The sequence below is a fragment of the Aquarana catesbeiana genome, linkage group LG04 (assembly GCF_042186555.1).
Source record: "Aquarana catesbeiana isolate 2022-GZ linkage group LG04, ASM4218655v1, whole genome shotgun sequence".
NCBI lineage: Eukaryota > Metazoa > Chordata > Amphibia > Anura > Ranidae > Aquarana > Aquarana catesbeiana.
Window position 1 is genome coordinate 248,052,214 of NC_133327.1, and position 13,447 is coordinate 248,065,660.

Sequence of the window (13,447 nt, forward strand, 5' to 3'; positions counted from 1 at the left end):
CAATACTTGGGTATACGTTTAGCACCTTCTCTTAAAAAAATGTATATTCAAAATTATCCCCAGGCATTCTCAAATATTACAAAGTTATTGGCCCAATGGTCCCTAAATCATATATCATTTTTGGGCTGCATACAAGCTGTCAAAATGTCAGCCCTCCCAAAATTACTGTTCTAATTTAGAGCCCTACCTCTGTATGTACCCAGATCTACTATCCAAGCTATACAAAATGCCCTGTTAAAATTTATCTGGCAGGGAAAACAACCACGCATGGGGAGGTAATTGATGTATAGGTCCCGAGACAGGGGCGGACTGGGTTGCCCAAACTTATGGAAGTGTTATTTGTCTGCTAGATTGGTACAATTGGCTCAATGGCACACCTCCCCGTCTCACATTCCATGGTTACAATTTGAGAGAGCCTCTATTGGGCCTTATTATCTCCCGGGCCCAGCTCAACGAAATAGTTGGGCAGTCCCTATATCTCTGGACCCTATATAAAGGAAAATTTGATCTTTTCACTAAACCCTCTCGTTTGGCATCTTTTTTGGGTGATCCTAACTTCCCTGCGGCGTTTCATGCTGACTCAGAATTCGCATACTGGTCCTCGCAAGGTCTGGTGACACTGCATTCGCTGCTACAAGGCACCACATGCCATACTATGCCAAAACTATGCCATACCAAACTCGGATCTATTATCTATATTTTCAGATTCGCCATTTTTTCCAAAAGGCTATCTCCCAGTTGGGAGCTGTGGCTAGAACACCTTTTGAAAATCTATGCCATGGGGGCTCCAGAGATATGGGGACATTCTCTACATTGTATGTGTACCTCAATGACCATCACTCGGATGTTAAATCCCAAGCAATGCTAGGGTGGGAGTCTGAGGTGGGCCAGGAGTTTTCAGTAGAGGACTAGAGCGATATGGTCTGGACTATTGCTCAGTGGTCCAAAATGCTCTTTTCGGATGAAAGTACATCTTGCATTTAATTTGTAAATCAAGGTCCCAGAGTCCGGAGGAAGAGTGAAGAGGCATGCAATCCAAGTTGCATGAGTCCAGTGTGAAGTTTCCACATTTAATGATGATTTGGGGAGCCATGTCATCTGCTGGTGTTGGTCCATTGTGTTTTATCAAGTCAAAAGTCAGCACAGCACTCTACCAGGAAATTCTAGAGCACTTCATCTCTCCCTCTGCTGACCAGCTTTATGGAGATGCAGATTTCATTTTCCAGCAGGACTTGGCACCTACCCACACTGCTAAAAGTACCAATACCTAATTTAATGATTATGGTATCACTGTGCTTGATTGGCCAGTAAACTGACCTGACCTAAACCTTATAGAGAATCTGTGTGGTATTGTCAAGAGGAAGATGAGAGACACCAAACCCAACAATGTAGACGAGCTAAAGGCTGCTATCAAAGCAACCTGGGCTTCCATAACACCTCAGCAATACCACAGGCTGTTCGCCTCCTTGCCACGCCGCATTGATGCAGTAATTCATGCAAAAGGATCCCCGACCAAGTATTGAGTGCATACTATACTGTATATGGACATACAGTACTTTTCAGTAAGCCATTTCTGAATTAAAAATCCTTTTTTTTTTTTGGTCTTAAGTATCAATATATCTAATTTTCTGAGATACTGAATTTTGGGTTTTCATTAGCTGCAAGCCATAATCATCAAAATTAAAAGAAAGAAATGCTTGAAATATATCACTATGTGTGTAATAAATATATATAATATATGAGTTTCATTTTTTGAATAGAATTACTGAAATAAATTAACTTTTTGATGATCTTCTCATTTTTTGAGATGCACCTGTATGTAAAGGGCTGCTTAAATTGATGCAGTAACTGTAATAAACAAATAAATACGTTACTGGAGGGATGGGCTAAAAGTAAACAAAAGACCCCAGCTTAAGAAGTGCTCTATTGAGCTTCTCTTTTCCTTTTAGCCCAAGCCCACCTCACCACATCCTGCCTGGCTGTAATATTGTTTCACCCAATGAAATCTGAAATCTTTTCTGTAGGAAAGCTGCAATACTTACATAGTTACAAAGTAGGTAAGGCTGAATAAAGACAACAGTCCATCCAGTTCAACCTGTGTAGGTGTGTGTGTGTGCGTGTGTAGAAAAATAATTTCCCATATCCCTGTATATTGTTTTCGCTAAGATGCACATCCAAGAGTCTTTTAAAACTATCCACATACTTACGTTTATTACTAATTTTTTTCTGTCCAGTTTAAACAAATCTTAATAGAAATGTCAAATTCACTTGGTAAATCTATTAAATATTTTATAATGTGGTTACAGATTCTTCTAAATGGAACCATATTTGCAAGAATGAGTCCAGGACAAAAGTCCAACCTTATTGAGGAATTTCAGAAGATAGAGTAAGTTCTTAATTATTAACAATGTTAAATATTGAAAGTAAAATAGCCAGTTATACAGAGTAAATAACATCTATGCCAGGGGAATATGAAAAGCATAGGTTTTTACAACCATAGCTCAACTGTATTTCACTTGCCACCTCAATTATCTTGCAGATATAAAGGTATGTAAATATGTATACTGTGTAATGTATTTGCACATGCACACAGATACCTATGGATACCTATGGATGGATTTGCAATGTGTGCATGTGTAATGGCTCTCATGGACTTTTCTCTGATTTCTGGTGGTCACTATGTAAGGGAATTCTGTCAGAGCTTGGTATAAAGCATGCTGTTCACATGTTCCAGTGTGTTCCTGATCCAGATTTCTGCTTCGTTTCACCTGCTTGAACTTGGATCATAGGTGTGCACACAGGTGTGGTGCACATAAACTCTGCTGCCTGGTCTTCCCCTCGTCCTGCAGCACTTTCGGCTTCCTAGCTCTCCTCTCCTCTCCTTCTAGCTGCTGCGGAGGATGTTTCAGGGTGGAGAGTGGGAGAAGGGGCCGGTGAAGTTGAGGCTGGAGAGAAAAGGTCTCAGTAATCTCTGTCCTCAGTCCCTTTCTCTGTCTCAAAAGTGAGACATCAGGGTTTAGTTTAGCCTGATATGTCGCCAAAGCCCCCCAATGGGGCTCCTAAAACAATTGCAAAATAATATTGTAAGAAATGATAAAAAATAATATTGTGAAAAATAATTAATAAAATTGTAAAAAAATAAGTTAAAAAATAATAAAAAACTACTGACACCAGCCACTGCCCTCCTGACACCATCCACTGCTCTACTAACTGACACCATCCACTGTCCTACATGTCTACTGACATGTCCAATGCTCTACTGACTGACACACCCACTGTCCCACACTAATGTCTGCACTACTGATAAATCCACTGCTCTACTGACACTGTCCACTGATCTACCGACACCATCCACTATGTTTTAATACATGCTTACATTTATTTATAAGAGTGTGTGGGCGTGTGTGTGTGTATATATATATATATATATATATATATATATATATATATATATATAGTGGGGATGGAAAGTATTCACACCCCCTTAAATTTTTCACACTTTGTTATATTGCAGCCATTTGCTAAAATCATTTAAGTTAATTTTTTCCTCATTAATGTACACACAGCACCCCATATTGACAGAAAAACACAGAATTGTTGCCATTTTTGCAGATTTATTAATAAAGAAAAATGAAAATATCACATGGTCCTAAGTATTCAGACCCTTTGCTGTGACACTCATATATTTAACTCAGGTGCTGTCCATTTCTTCTGATCATCCTTGAGATGGTTCTACACCTTCATTTGAGTCCAGCTGTGTTTGATTATACTGATTGGACTTGATTAGGAAAGCCACACACCTGTCTATATAAGACCTTACAGCTTACAGTACATGTCAGAGCAAATGAGAATCATGAGGTCAAAGGAACTGCCACAGATCTTGTGGCAAGGCACAGATCTGGCCAAGGTTACAAAAAAAATGTCTGCTGCACTTAAGGTTCCTAAGCGCACAGTGGCCTCCATAATTCTTAAATGGAAGATGTTTGGGACGACCAGAACCCTTCCTAGAGCTGGCCGTCCGGCCAAACTAAGCTATCGGGAGAGAAGAGCCTTGGTGAGAGAGGTAAACAAGAAACCAAAAATCACTGTGGTTGAGCTCCAGAGATGCAGTTGGGAGATGGGAGAAAGTTGTAGAAAGTCAACCATCACTGAAGCCCTCCACCAGTCAGGGCTTTATGGCAGAGTGGCCCGACAGAAGCCTCTCCTCAGTGCAAGACTCATGAAAGCCCGCATGGAATTTGCTAAAAAACACCTGAAGGACTCCAAGATATTGAGAAATAAGATTCTCTGGTCTGATGAGACCAAGATAGAACTTTTTGGCCTTAATTCTAAGCGGGATGTGTGTGTGGAGAAAACCAGGCACTGCTCATCACCTATCCAATACAGTCCCAACAATGAAGCATGGTGGTGGAGCATCATGCTGTGGGGGTGTTTTTCAGCTGCAGGGACAGGACGACTGGTTGCAATCAAGGGAAAGATGAATGCGGCCAAGTACAGGGATATTCTGGATGAAAACCTTCTCCAGAGTGCTCAGGACCTCAGACTGGGCCGAAGATTTACCTTCCAACAAGACAATGACCCTAAGCACACAGCTAAAATAATGAAACAGTGGCTTCACAACAACTCCGTGACTGTTCTTGAATGGCCCAGCCAGAGCCCTGACTTAAACCCAATTGAGCCTCTCTGGAGCGACCTAAAAATGGCTGTCCACCAACGTTTACCATCCAACCTGACAGAACTGGAGAGGATCTGCAAGAGGGAATGGCAGAGGATCCCCAAATCCAGGTGTGAAAAACTTGTTGCATCTTTCCCAAAAAGACTCATGGCCGTATTAGATCAAAAGGCTACTAAATACTGAGCAAAGGGTCTGAATACTTAGGACCATGTGATATTTCAGTTTTCCTTTTTTAACCACTTCAGCCCCGGAAGGTTTTACCCCCTTCCTGACCAGAGCACTTTTTAATATTCGGCACTGCGTCGCTTTAACTGCTAATTGCGCGGTCATGCAATGCTGTACCCAAACGAAATTTGCGTCCTTTTCTTCCCACAAATAGAGCTTTCTTTTGATGGTATTTGATCACCTCTGCCGTTTTTATTTTTTGCGCTATACACGGAAAAAGACCGAAAATTTTGAAAAAAAATGATATTTTCTACTTTTTGTTCTAAAAAAAATCCAATAAACTCAATTTTAGTCATACATTTAGGCCAAAATGTATTCGGCCACATGTCTTTGGTAGAAAAAATGTCAATAAGTGTATATTTATTGGTTTGCGCAAAAGTTATAGCGCCTACAAACTAGGGTACATTTTCTGGAATTTACACAGCCTTTAATTTATGACTGCCTATGTCGTTTCTTGAGGTGCTAAAATGGCAGGGCAGTACAAAACCCCCACAAATGACCCCATTTTGGAAAGTAGACACCCCAAGGAATTTGCTGAGAGGCATGTTGAGCCCATTGAATATTCATTTTTTTGTCCCAAGTGATTGAATAATGACAAAAAAAAAAAAAAAAAAATTACAAAAAGTTGTCACTAAATGATATATTGCTCACACAGGCCATGGGCATATGTGGAATTGCACCCCAAAATACATTTAGCTGCTTCTCCTGAGTATGGGGATACCACATGTGTGGGACTTTTTGGGAGCCTAGCCGCATACGGGGCCCCGAAAACCAATCACTGCCTTCAGGATTTCTAAGGGCGTACATTTTTGATTTTACTCCTCACTACCTATCACAGTTTTGAAGGCCATAAAATGCCCAGATGGCATAAAACCCCCCCAAATGACCCCATTTTGGAAAGTAGACACCCCAAGCTATTTGCTTTGAGGCATGTTGAGTCCATGGAATGTTTTATATTTTCACACAAGTTGCGGGAAAGTGACAATTTTTTTTTTTTTTTTTTTTGCACAAAGTTGTCACTAAATGATATATTGCTCACACAGGCCATGGGCATATGTGGAATTGCACCCCAAAATACATTTAGCTGCTTCTCCTGAGTACGGGGATACCACATTTTTGATTTTACTCCTCACTACCTATCACAGTTTCGGAGGCCATGGAATGCCCAGGTGGCACAAACCCCCCCCAAATGACCCCATTTTGGAAAGTAGACACCCCAAGCTATTTGCTGAGAGGCATGGTGAGTATTTTGCAGCTCTCATTTGTTTTTGAAAATAAAGAAAGACGAGAAAAAAAAAATTTTTTTTTCTTTTTTCAATTTTCAAAACGTTGTGACAAAAAGTGAGGTCTGCAAAATACTCACTATACCTCTCATCAAATAGCTTGGGGTGTCTACTTTCCAAAATGGGGTCATTTGGGGGGGTTTTTGCCACCTGGGCATTGCATGGCCTCCGAAACTGTGATAGGCAGTGAAGAGTGAAATCAAAAATTTACGGCCTTAGAAAGCCTGAAGGCGGTGCTTGGTTTTCGGGGTCACGTGCGCGGCTAGGCTCCCAAAAAGTCTCACACATGTGGTATCCCCGTACTCAGGAGAAGCAACAGAATGTATTTTGGGGTGTAATTTCACATATTCCCATGGCATGTTTGAGCAATATATCATTTAGTGACAACTTTGCACAAAAAAAAATAAAAAAAATAAAAAATTGTCTCTTTCCCGCAACTTGTGTCACAATATAAAATATTCCATGGACTCAACATGCCTCTCAGCAAATAGCTTTGGGTGTCTACTTTCCAAAATGGGGTCATTTGGGGGGGTTTTGAACTGTCCTGGCATTTTATGCACAACATCTAGAAGCTTATGTCACACATCACCCACTCTTCTAACCACTTGAAGACAAAGCCCTTTCTGACACTTTTTGATTACATAAAAAAATAATTTTTTTTTGCAAGAAAATTACTTTGAACCCCCAAACATTATATATTTTTTTAAAGCAAATGCCCTACAGATTAAAATGGTAGGTGTTTCATTTTTTTTTTTCACACAGTATTTGCGCAGCGATTTTTTGGGGAAAAAACACACTTTTTTAAATTTTTTTTTTTTTTTTTACAAAATAAATTTTATTGAAAGAAAGAAACATAAAACAATATGATAGTGTGACAGTATTATCATACAATTGTACAAGAGTTGGGGAATGAACATAGATTCTTACAATTGATACAGAGATAACAATGAGTCGGCTATAACAAAAAGTCTCTTACTGATGCTTTATAGTATATGTATGGCAGGGTGGTTTTGGACTAAACCATTATCACACTGAAGTGTCTGTCGAGAGGTTAGTGTTAGTTATGATGGCATAGAATATATCCTCTTATTTCCCCCTCCCGCTTTCTTTCCCTCCCCTCCTTTCATGTTGCAGTTATGATTTGGTTTCGGGGGGGATTCCCACTCGTTGGGTAAAGGCGTAAGAGTTTGTATGACAATTCAATCCACATATTCAAAGGAGGTATTGGTCGGGATCTCTGTTAGGAGATCCGAACCATGTAGGGGTTTAAGAGGGGTTGAGTGTGGATATTGAGAAGTAAGTGAAGAAAGGAGGAGAAATAAAGGAGAGAGGAGAAGAGAGGAGAGAGAAAAGAAAAAACAACAAGAAGAAAAAGAAGGGGGGGAGGGGGGGAGGGGGGAGGTTATCTAAGGAAGGTGGGAGGGGGGGAGGGGGAACTAGGAGGGGGGGTCAAGGGAGATAGAGGGGTGAATGAATGAATGAATGAATGTCTGAATGTCCCCTCGGTCTCCGTCATTTGTGGTGTACATTGGGATTGGAATTAATTTATGATGAAATAGGTCAGGTTTGTCTGATTTCTACTCTCGGTGAGTAGTACTGGGCTAATTTCGACATGTGACCCCCCATACTCGTCCCTTGTTTAGGGGTGGGGGGACCACGCCGTCTGGAGGGGAAGATGAGGTAAATAAAAGATGCAGCTGAAAGGTTTTAAATAGTGTCGAAGTCGGGTGTTGGGTGATGGTCTCGTGTGGGCAATGGCACGTCGGGAATTATTTCATCAGTGTTAGGTATCTGTCTGTTGTCCGAAAGTGAGTCCAGCAAGCCCACGTCTTGGAGAAGCTAGCTGGGGAGTCTCGAGATATGGAGATGAGTTCTTCCATGTCAGCTATTTTATTAATTTGCGAGAACCATTCTTGGATGGTCGGAGCATGAGACGTACCCCAGTGTCTAGGGATGCACATTTTCGCTGCATTCAGTAGGGGTAAGATCAGTGTCTTACGGTAGTATGGGGTAGATAGATCTGAGTGGTGAAACAGGCACTGTGTTGGGGAATGGTCTAAGTTGTAGGTCGATATTGATTCCGTGAGTTCTCGGACTTGCGTCCAGAATGGTTGAATAGCTGGGCATGACCACAGAATATGTAACAGAGTGCCCGGTTCATCCCCACATCTCCAGCATTTATTGGGGAATGAAGGGTTAATTTTGTTCAAGATGGCTGGGGTTCTGTACCATCGTGTCAGAGTTTTATAATTATTTTCCTGAATGGACACATTTAGGGAGCCTTTATGGGCAATCGTGAAAATGTGTTCCCACTGTTCTTCTTCTAGTTCTATTTGCAATTCTCTCTCCCATGATTTGCAAGCTTTCCCTTCTTTGGGGGAAGTATCAGAGAATATTATAGCATATATACTAGAGATTAAGTGTTGTTGGGGGTTGGATTGAGAGCATAAATGCTCAAAAGGAGTGAGTGGTCGTGATATGGAAGAGTCACAGTTGATTTCCTTTAAAAAATGTCTAATTTGGAAGTATGTCCAAAATGGTAAAGGGTCGCTGGTGATGGCAGGTGTTAGTGTGAGGCGGTCTAGAAAAGAGCCGTCGCGGAAAAACTGATGTGCTTGTATGTTAGGTAGCTGCCATTGTTGTGTTAGAAAGTGTGCGGACATTCCCGGAGGGAAGGCAGGGTTCTGTCTTATAGGAGTTAATGGGCCCGGGGAGGATGATATGCGTACTTTACGGCAGGCCTCCCTGAAGCAACCCAGGGTCCGTCCAATAAGAGGGTGAGCTTTGAGAGTGGAGGGAATATGTGTCAACTCCAGCCAGGGAGCGGATTTCAACGGGAGTGGGGACATTGATCCCTCCAGTCTGACCCAGTCTTTGTGTTGGGTGTGTAATGACCAGTCCACAATACGGGTAAGGTGACAAGCCCAGTAATATTTTTTCAGATCTGGAAGGCCAATGCCCCCCTTCGTCTTAGGTTGTGTTAGGAGATCGTAGGCGATTCTCGGATGTTTTTGTTTCCACAAAAATTCTGTACAAAGCCTCCTATAGGATAAGAAAAATGATGGGGGGAGTTTAATGGGGACAGTTTGTAGAATATAGAGGATGCGGGGAAGAATGTTCATTTTAATAATGGCTGCACGTCCGAACCAGGAAAACTGGGGTTTGTTCCAGTTTTTGAGATCAACAGAGATCATTTTGAGGATAGGAAGGTAGTTTTGTGCAAATAAATCTGATAGGTTCGCTGTAAGGTGAATGCCAAGGTATTTAATTGCGTTGCGTCGCCAATGGAATGGGAAGTTAGTTTCACACTGTGCAACTGTTTCTTTCGGGATGGTGACATTAAGAGCGTGTGATTTAGTGAAGTTTATTTTAAAATTAGAGATGCGTTGGAAGAGATGGAAGTCTTTTAATAAGTTCGGAATAGAGGTGAGAGGTTCGCTAAGGGAAAGTAGGATGTCGTCAGCAAAAGCTGCTAACTTATAGGTGTGGCCTGGTGTTGGTATACCTTTGATATTTTCATTCCTCCTGAGGCAGTTCAGGAAAGGTTCAAGGGTCAGTACAAAGAGGATGGGGGAAAGTGGGCAACCTTGCCTTGTTCCGTTGGTTATGGAGAAGGCGTTTGACAGATGTCCGTTAATCCGAACTCTGGCCGTGGGTGTCGTGTATAAAGACATAATTGAGTTAAACATGCGATTTAGGAGGCCTAGGTGTCGCAACACTGCCCCCATGTAGTCCCATGCCAGTCTGTCAAACGCCTTCTCCGCATCCAATGATAAAAAGAAACCCTTATGTTTATTAGTTGTCATCCAATGATGAAGATTTATGGCTTTAATGGTATTGTCCCTTGCCTCTCGGCCTGGGACAAAACCAACTTGATCTCCATCTATCAGTGATGGTAACAGAGGAAGCAGGCGGTTGGCTAGGATTTTAGCGAAAAGTTTTATGTCGACATTTAGTAAGGAGATCGGCCTATAGTTGTTTACCAGGGTCACATCTTTTCCTTCCTTCGGTATAACTGTGATGTGGGCTTCAAGGAGTCTGTGGAAGGGAAGTGAGGAGGAGGACAGGGAGTTGAAGGCTTTGAGGAAGGGAGCAGTAAGTGTCTCTGTAAAGGTTTTACAGTATACGGCTGTGAAGCCGTCTGGGCCAGGGCTCTTTCCGGCCTTTAGTTGTTTGATTGTATGTTTAAATTCAACTTCCGAAATGGGGAGTTCTAAGTGGCGAGCTTCTTCTCTGTCAATCGGTTTAGGGCAATTGTCTTTTAAAAAATTTTTTATAAGGGATCGCCTATCAGTACTATTAGATGAGCTGTCAAGTGGTGTGCCGAGATTGTATAGTGTAGAGTAGTACGTTTCAAATTGGGAGGCTATGTCAGGGGTTGTGACTTTTGATCTGCCTTGGGAGTCGTTGATCGTATGGATATTGGAACGGGCTTTATTCTTCTGGATGGCTCGGGCCAGATATTTTCCGCTTTTATTTCCAAATTCATAGAACAATTTCTGTTGTAGGATGAATTTACGTTTTGTTTTTTGTGATAACTCAGTGAGTAGAAGTTCCCTGGTTTGTGTGAGCTCCTGATATGTCTGTTGGGCCTGAGTCTGTTTGTGAGCTAACTCTAGGGTTTTGATCTTCTGGATCAGGTTTAAAATACTGGCTTGGTGGGCTTTTTTCCGCGATGTTTTAAGGGCAATAAGTTTGCCTCTTAAGACGCATTTGTGGGCCTCCCATTGTGTTAGCGGAGATGTGTCTCCGTTGTCATTATCAATAAAGAAATTGTGTATGGTTTGTTTAATGTCTGCAATATCTCCTTCTGATGTCAATAGGGTGGAATCTAGGCGCCAGATTTTAGAAACATTCTGATGTTCAGGGAAGGTCAGTGTCATTGTAATGGGGTGGTGATCCGATAGGATCATTGGCTCAATTGTCGCATGGGAAAGGAATGGAAGGTCTGGTTGGGAGAGGAAAAGATAGTCAATTCTGGAGTATCTGTCGTGGGGGGCGGAAAAGAAAGTATAGTCCTTGACATTTGGGTGGAGGGTACGCCATGTATCATGTAAGAGCAAGTCGGACAGTTGCAGTTTTATTTGGCGCAGAGTTCTGTATGGCAGCGATGTGGAGCCTGAAGAAGTGTCTAAAATTGGGTATAGGGCTACATTAAAGTCCCCCCCGAGTATGGTTAGACCAGCGGAGAAGCCTGATAGCAGTTGAGAGATCTGTCTAAAGAAGCTAGATTGTGCAGAATTCGGGCTGTAAATATTAGCCAAGGTTACGGGCCGGCCCTGCAGCTTGCCTTTCAAAAAGATGTATCTGCCATCTTTGTCAATGAGTGAATCAGAGAGTTCCCAAGATAAGTTTTTAGAGATCAGGATTGAGACTCCCTTCGTCTTTGCCAAGGGGTTGGTAGAATGATAAGAGTGAGGGAACCAGTGATTAGTAAGCTTAGGAACCTTATCTGCCCGAAAGTGGGTTTCTTGGAGAAAAACTATGTTGGATTTTAGTTTGTGCATCATAGTTAGAACTTGGCTGCGTTTTTCTGGGATATTGAGCCCTTTTACATTTAGGGATGTCACTTTTAGTGTATTGTGTTTGGTAGTAGGTGGTACGAGCGGCATATTTTAAAAGGATGTGGTCTTCCGTTGGCTTGGTCTTTACACTTCTTCGAGTGTGTTAGGGGTGGTTCGTGGGGTTGTTGTTGGATCAGAGGGGGGTAGTGATGGTGAAGTGGAGGTGGCGGAGACCGAGGGGACAGTGAAAAAAAAAAAAAAAAAAAAAAAAAGGGGGGGGGGGAGAGTAAGGGCGAGAAATATGGGTATGAAAAAGCTGAGTGCAAATATGGGGCTAGGAGGGGGAATCTGAAGTGGAGAAGGGGTTTCTAGGGGATGGGGGAGGGGGAAAGGAAGGGAGAGGGGGAAGAAAAGGGGTGAGAAGGGAGAGAAGAGAAGAAGAAGAAATAGAAAAGATCAAGAAAAGATCTAGAAGTATATGTAGGGTCTAGATATACCGGAAGTAAAGAAGGGTCCTAGAACCTTTCTTATGGGGTAGAACGTTGTCCGGTGTAGGTCAACGGGAGCGATAGGTTCCCGTTGTGTGGGGAGGTGTAAGGAGCCGGTAATAACGGGTTGGAGATACAGGGTAGTCCTCTGGTCCTCAGAGGGGTATGGATGGTCTAGGTAGAGGAATGAGCCTGGTATTAGTTATAAGTTATAATCATGGGGGTTGGGGACTGGATGGGTGAGATCTTAAATTCAAGGTAGAGTCATTCATTGCCCGAGGCATAATATCGAGTGAGGTATATTGAGGCAGGAGAATGGATTCGTCTGATTAAGGGGAAAACGGCCTTGGCTGTTGTGGGGATGTGTAGTGGACGTCTGGTAGTGGGTCAATCAGTTGTTTAGAGAGATATATAAGGATTCAACTATACAATCAATCTTATACCATGAATAAAACTCTAGACATTTAACATGTACCTCTAGCGTTAATATTGTTCGGCTTGTTCTCAGAATAGGCCTCCAGCCTGTCTGACCGAGCCCCATGTGGTAGAGGGGTAGGTATCCCATAAGCTCATAACAAAAGTATACCGGCCCGACCTGTCCGTTTGACCATTCGTCTAAATGTCATAACTTAGAAGCCGTTAACCAGGCGGAGTATGGGGGTCAGTCACACATGTCGGAGGCCCACCAGGGTTCTTTCGCTTGGTTGCCGAAAGCAAACATTTTATGCTGAGTTAAGCTATTAACAAAGAAAACCAGAATATAAAGAAGTAGAATGAAATATCATCACATATTGAGTATCTGGAGCTCAGGTCTGCCCCCAACGGGGTCAGCCGTTTAGTTGGTAAGGTGTCTATCAAGATTCAACATATATGATAGGACATTGTATAACGGGTATTCAGGTAACAGCAGGAATAACAATAATAACATTGGAACCGAAATCTTCTAGTAGGAACGTTTGCTTCCTTCGAGTTGAAACTCAACTTCTGATAGCAAAATAACTTTCTATGTCAATATACATAACGGATGGGCGACTCCACACAGGTTGATGCTTTTACTGGGGTCCTTGGGGTGTTCAGGTTATAGTTAGCTTGCCATCTTGGTGGCTGTCAGGGTTTTGGAACCCGTTAACTAGTAGGGTAATCTTTTGATTAGATGAAAAAAGGAGGGGTCTGATTATATGGCAATCAGCCCTTAGTATTAGGGGGACATCTGTAGGGGTGGGACATGTAGAAATTGGGTGGAGATAGGGATATGGGATCGAGGGTCTGTGT

General features: G+C 42.3%; 1 protein-coding gene across 2 annotated transcripts in view; it reads left to right on the plus strand.

Annotated features, from left to right (window-relative positions):
- The window catches only part of LOC141139846 (probable cation-transporting ATPase 13A4), a 268,626-nt gene that overhangs the window by 195,868 nt on the left and 59,311 nt on the right, over positions 1-13,447 (plus strand). For both annotated transcript variants that reach the window (XM_073626375.1, XM_073626374.1), the window contains exon 21: positions 2,307-2,386. In XM_073626375.1, the coding sequence (XP_073482476.1) occupies positions 2,307-2,386 (80 nt within the window). The remainder of the gene's footprint in view (positions 1-2,306; positions 2,387-13,447) is intronic.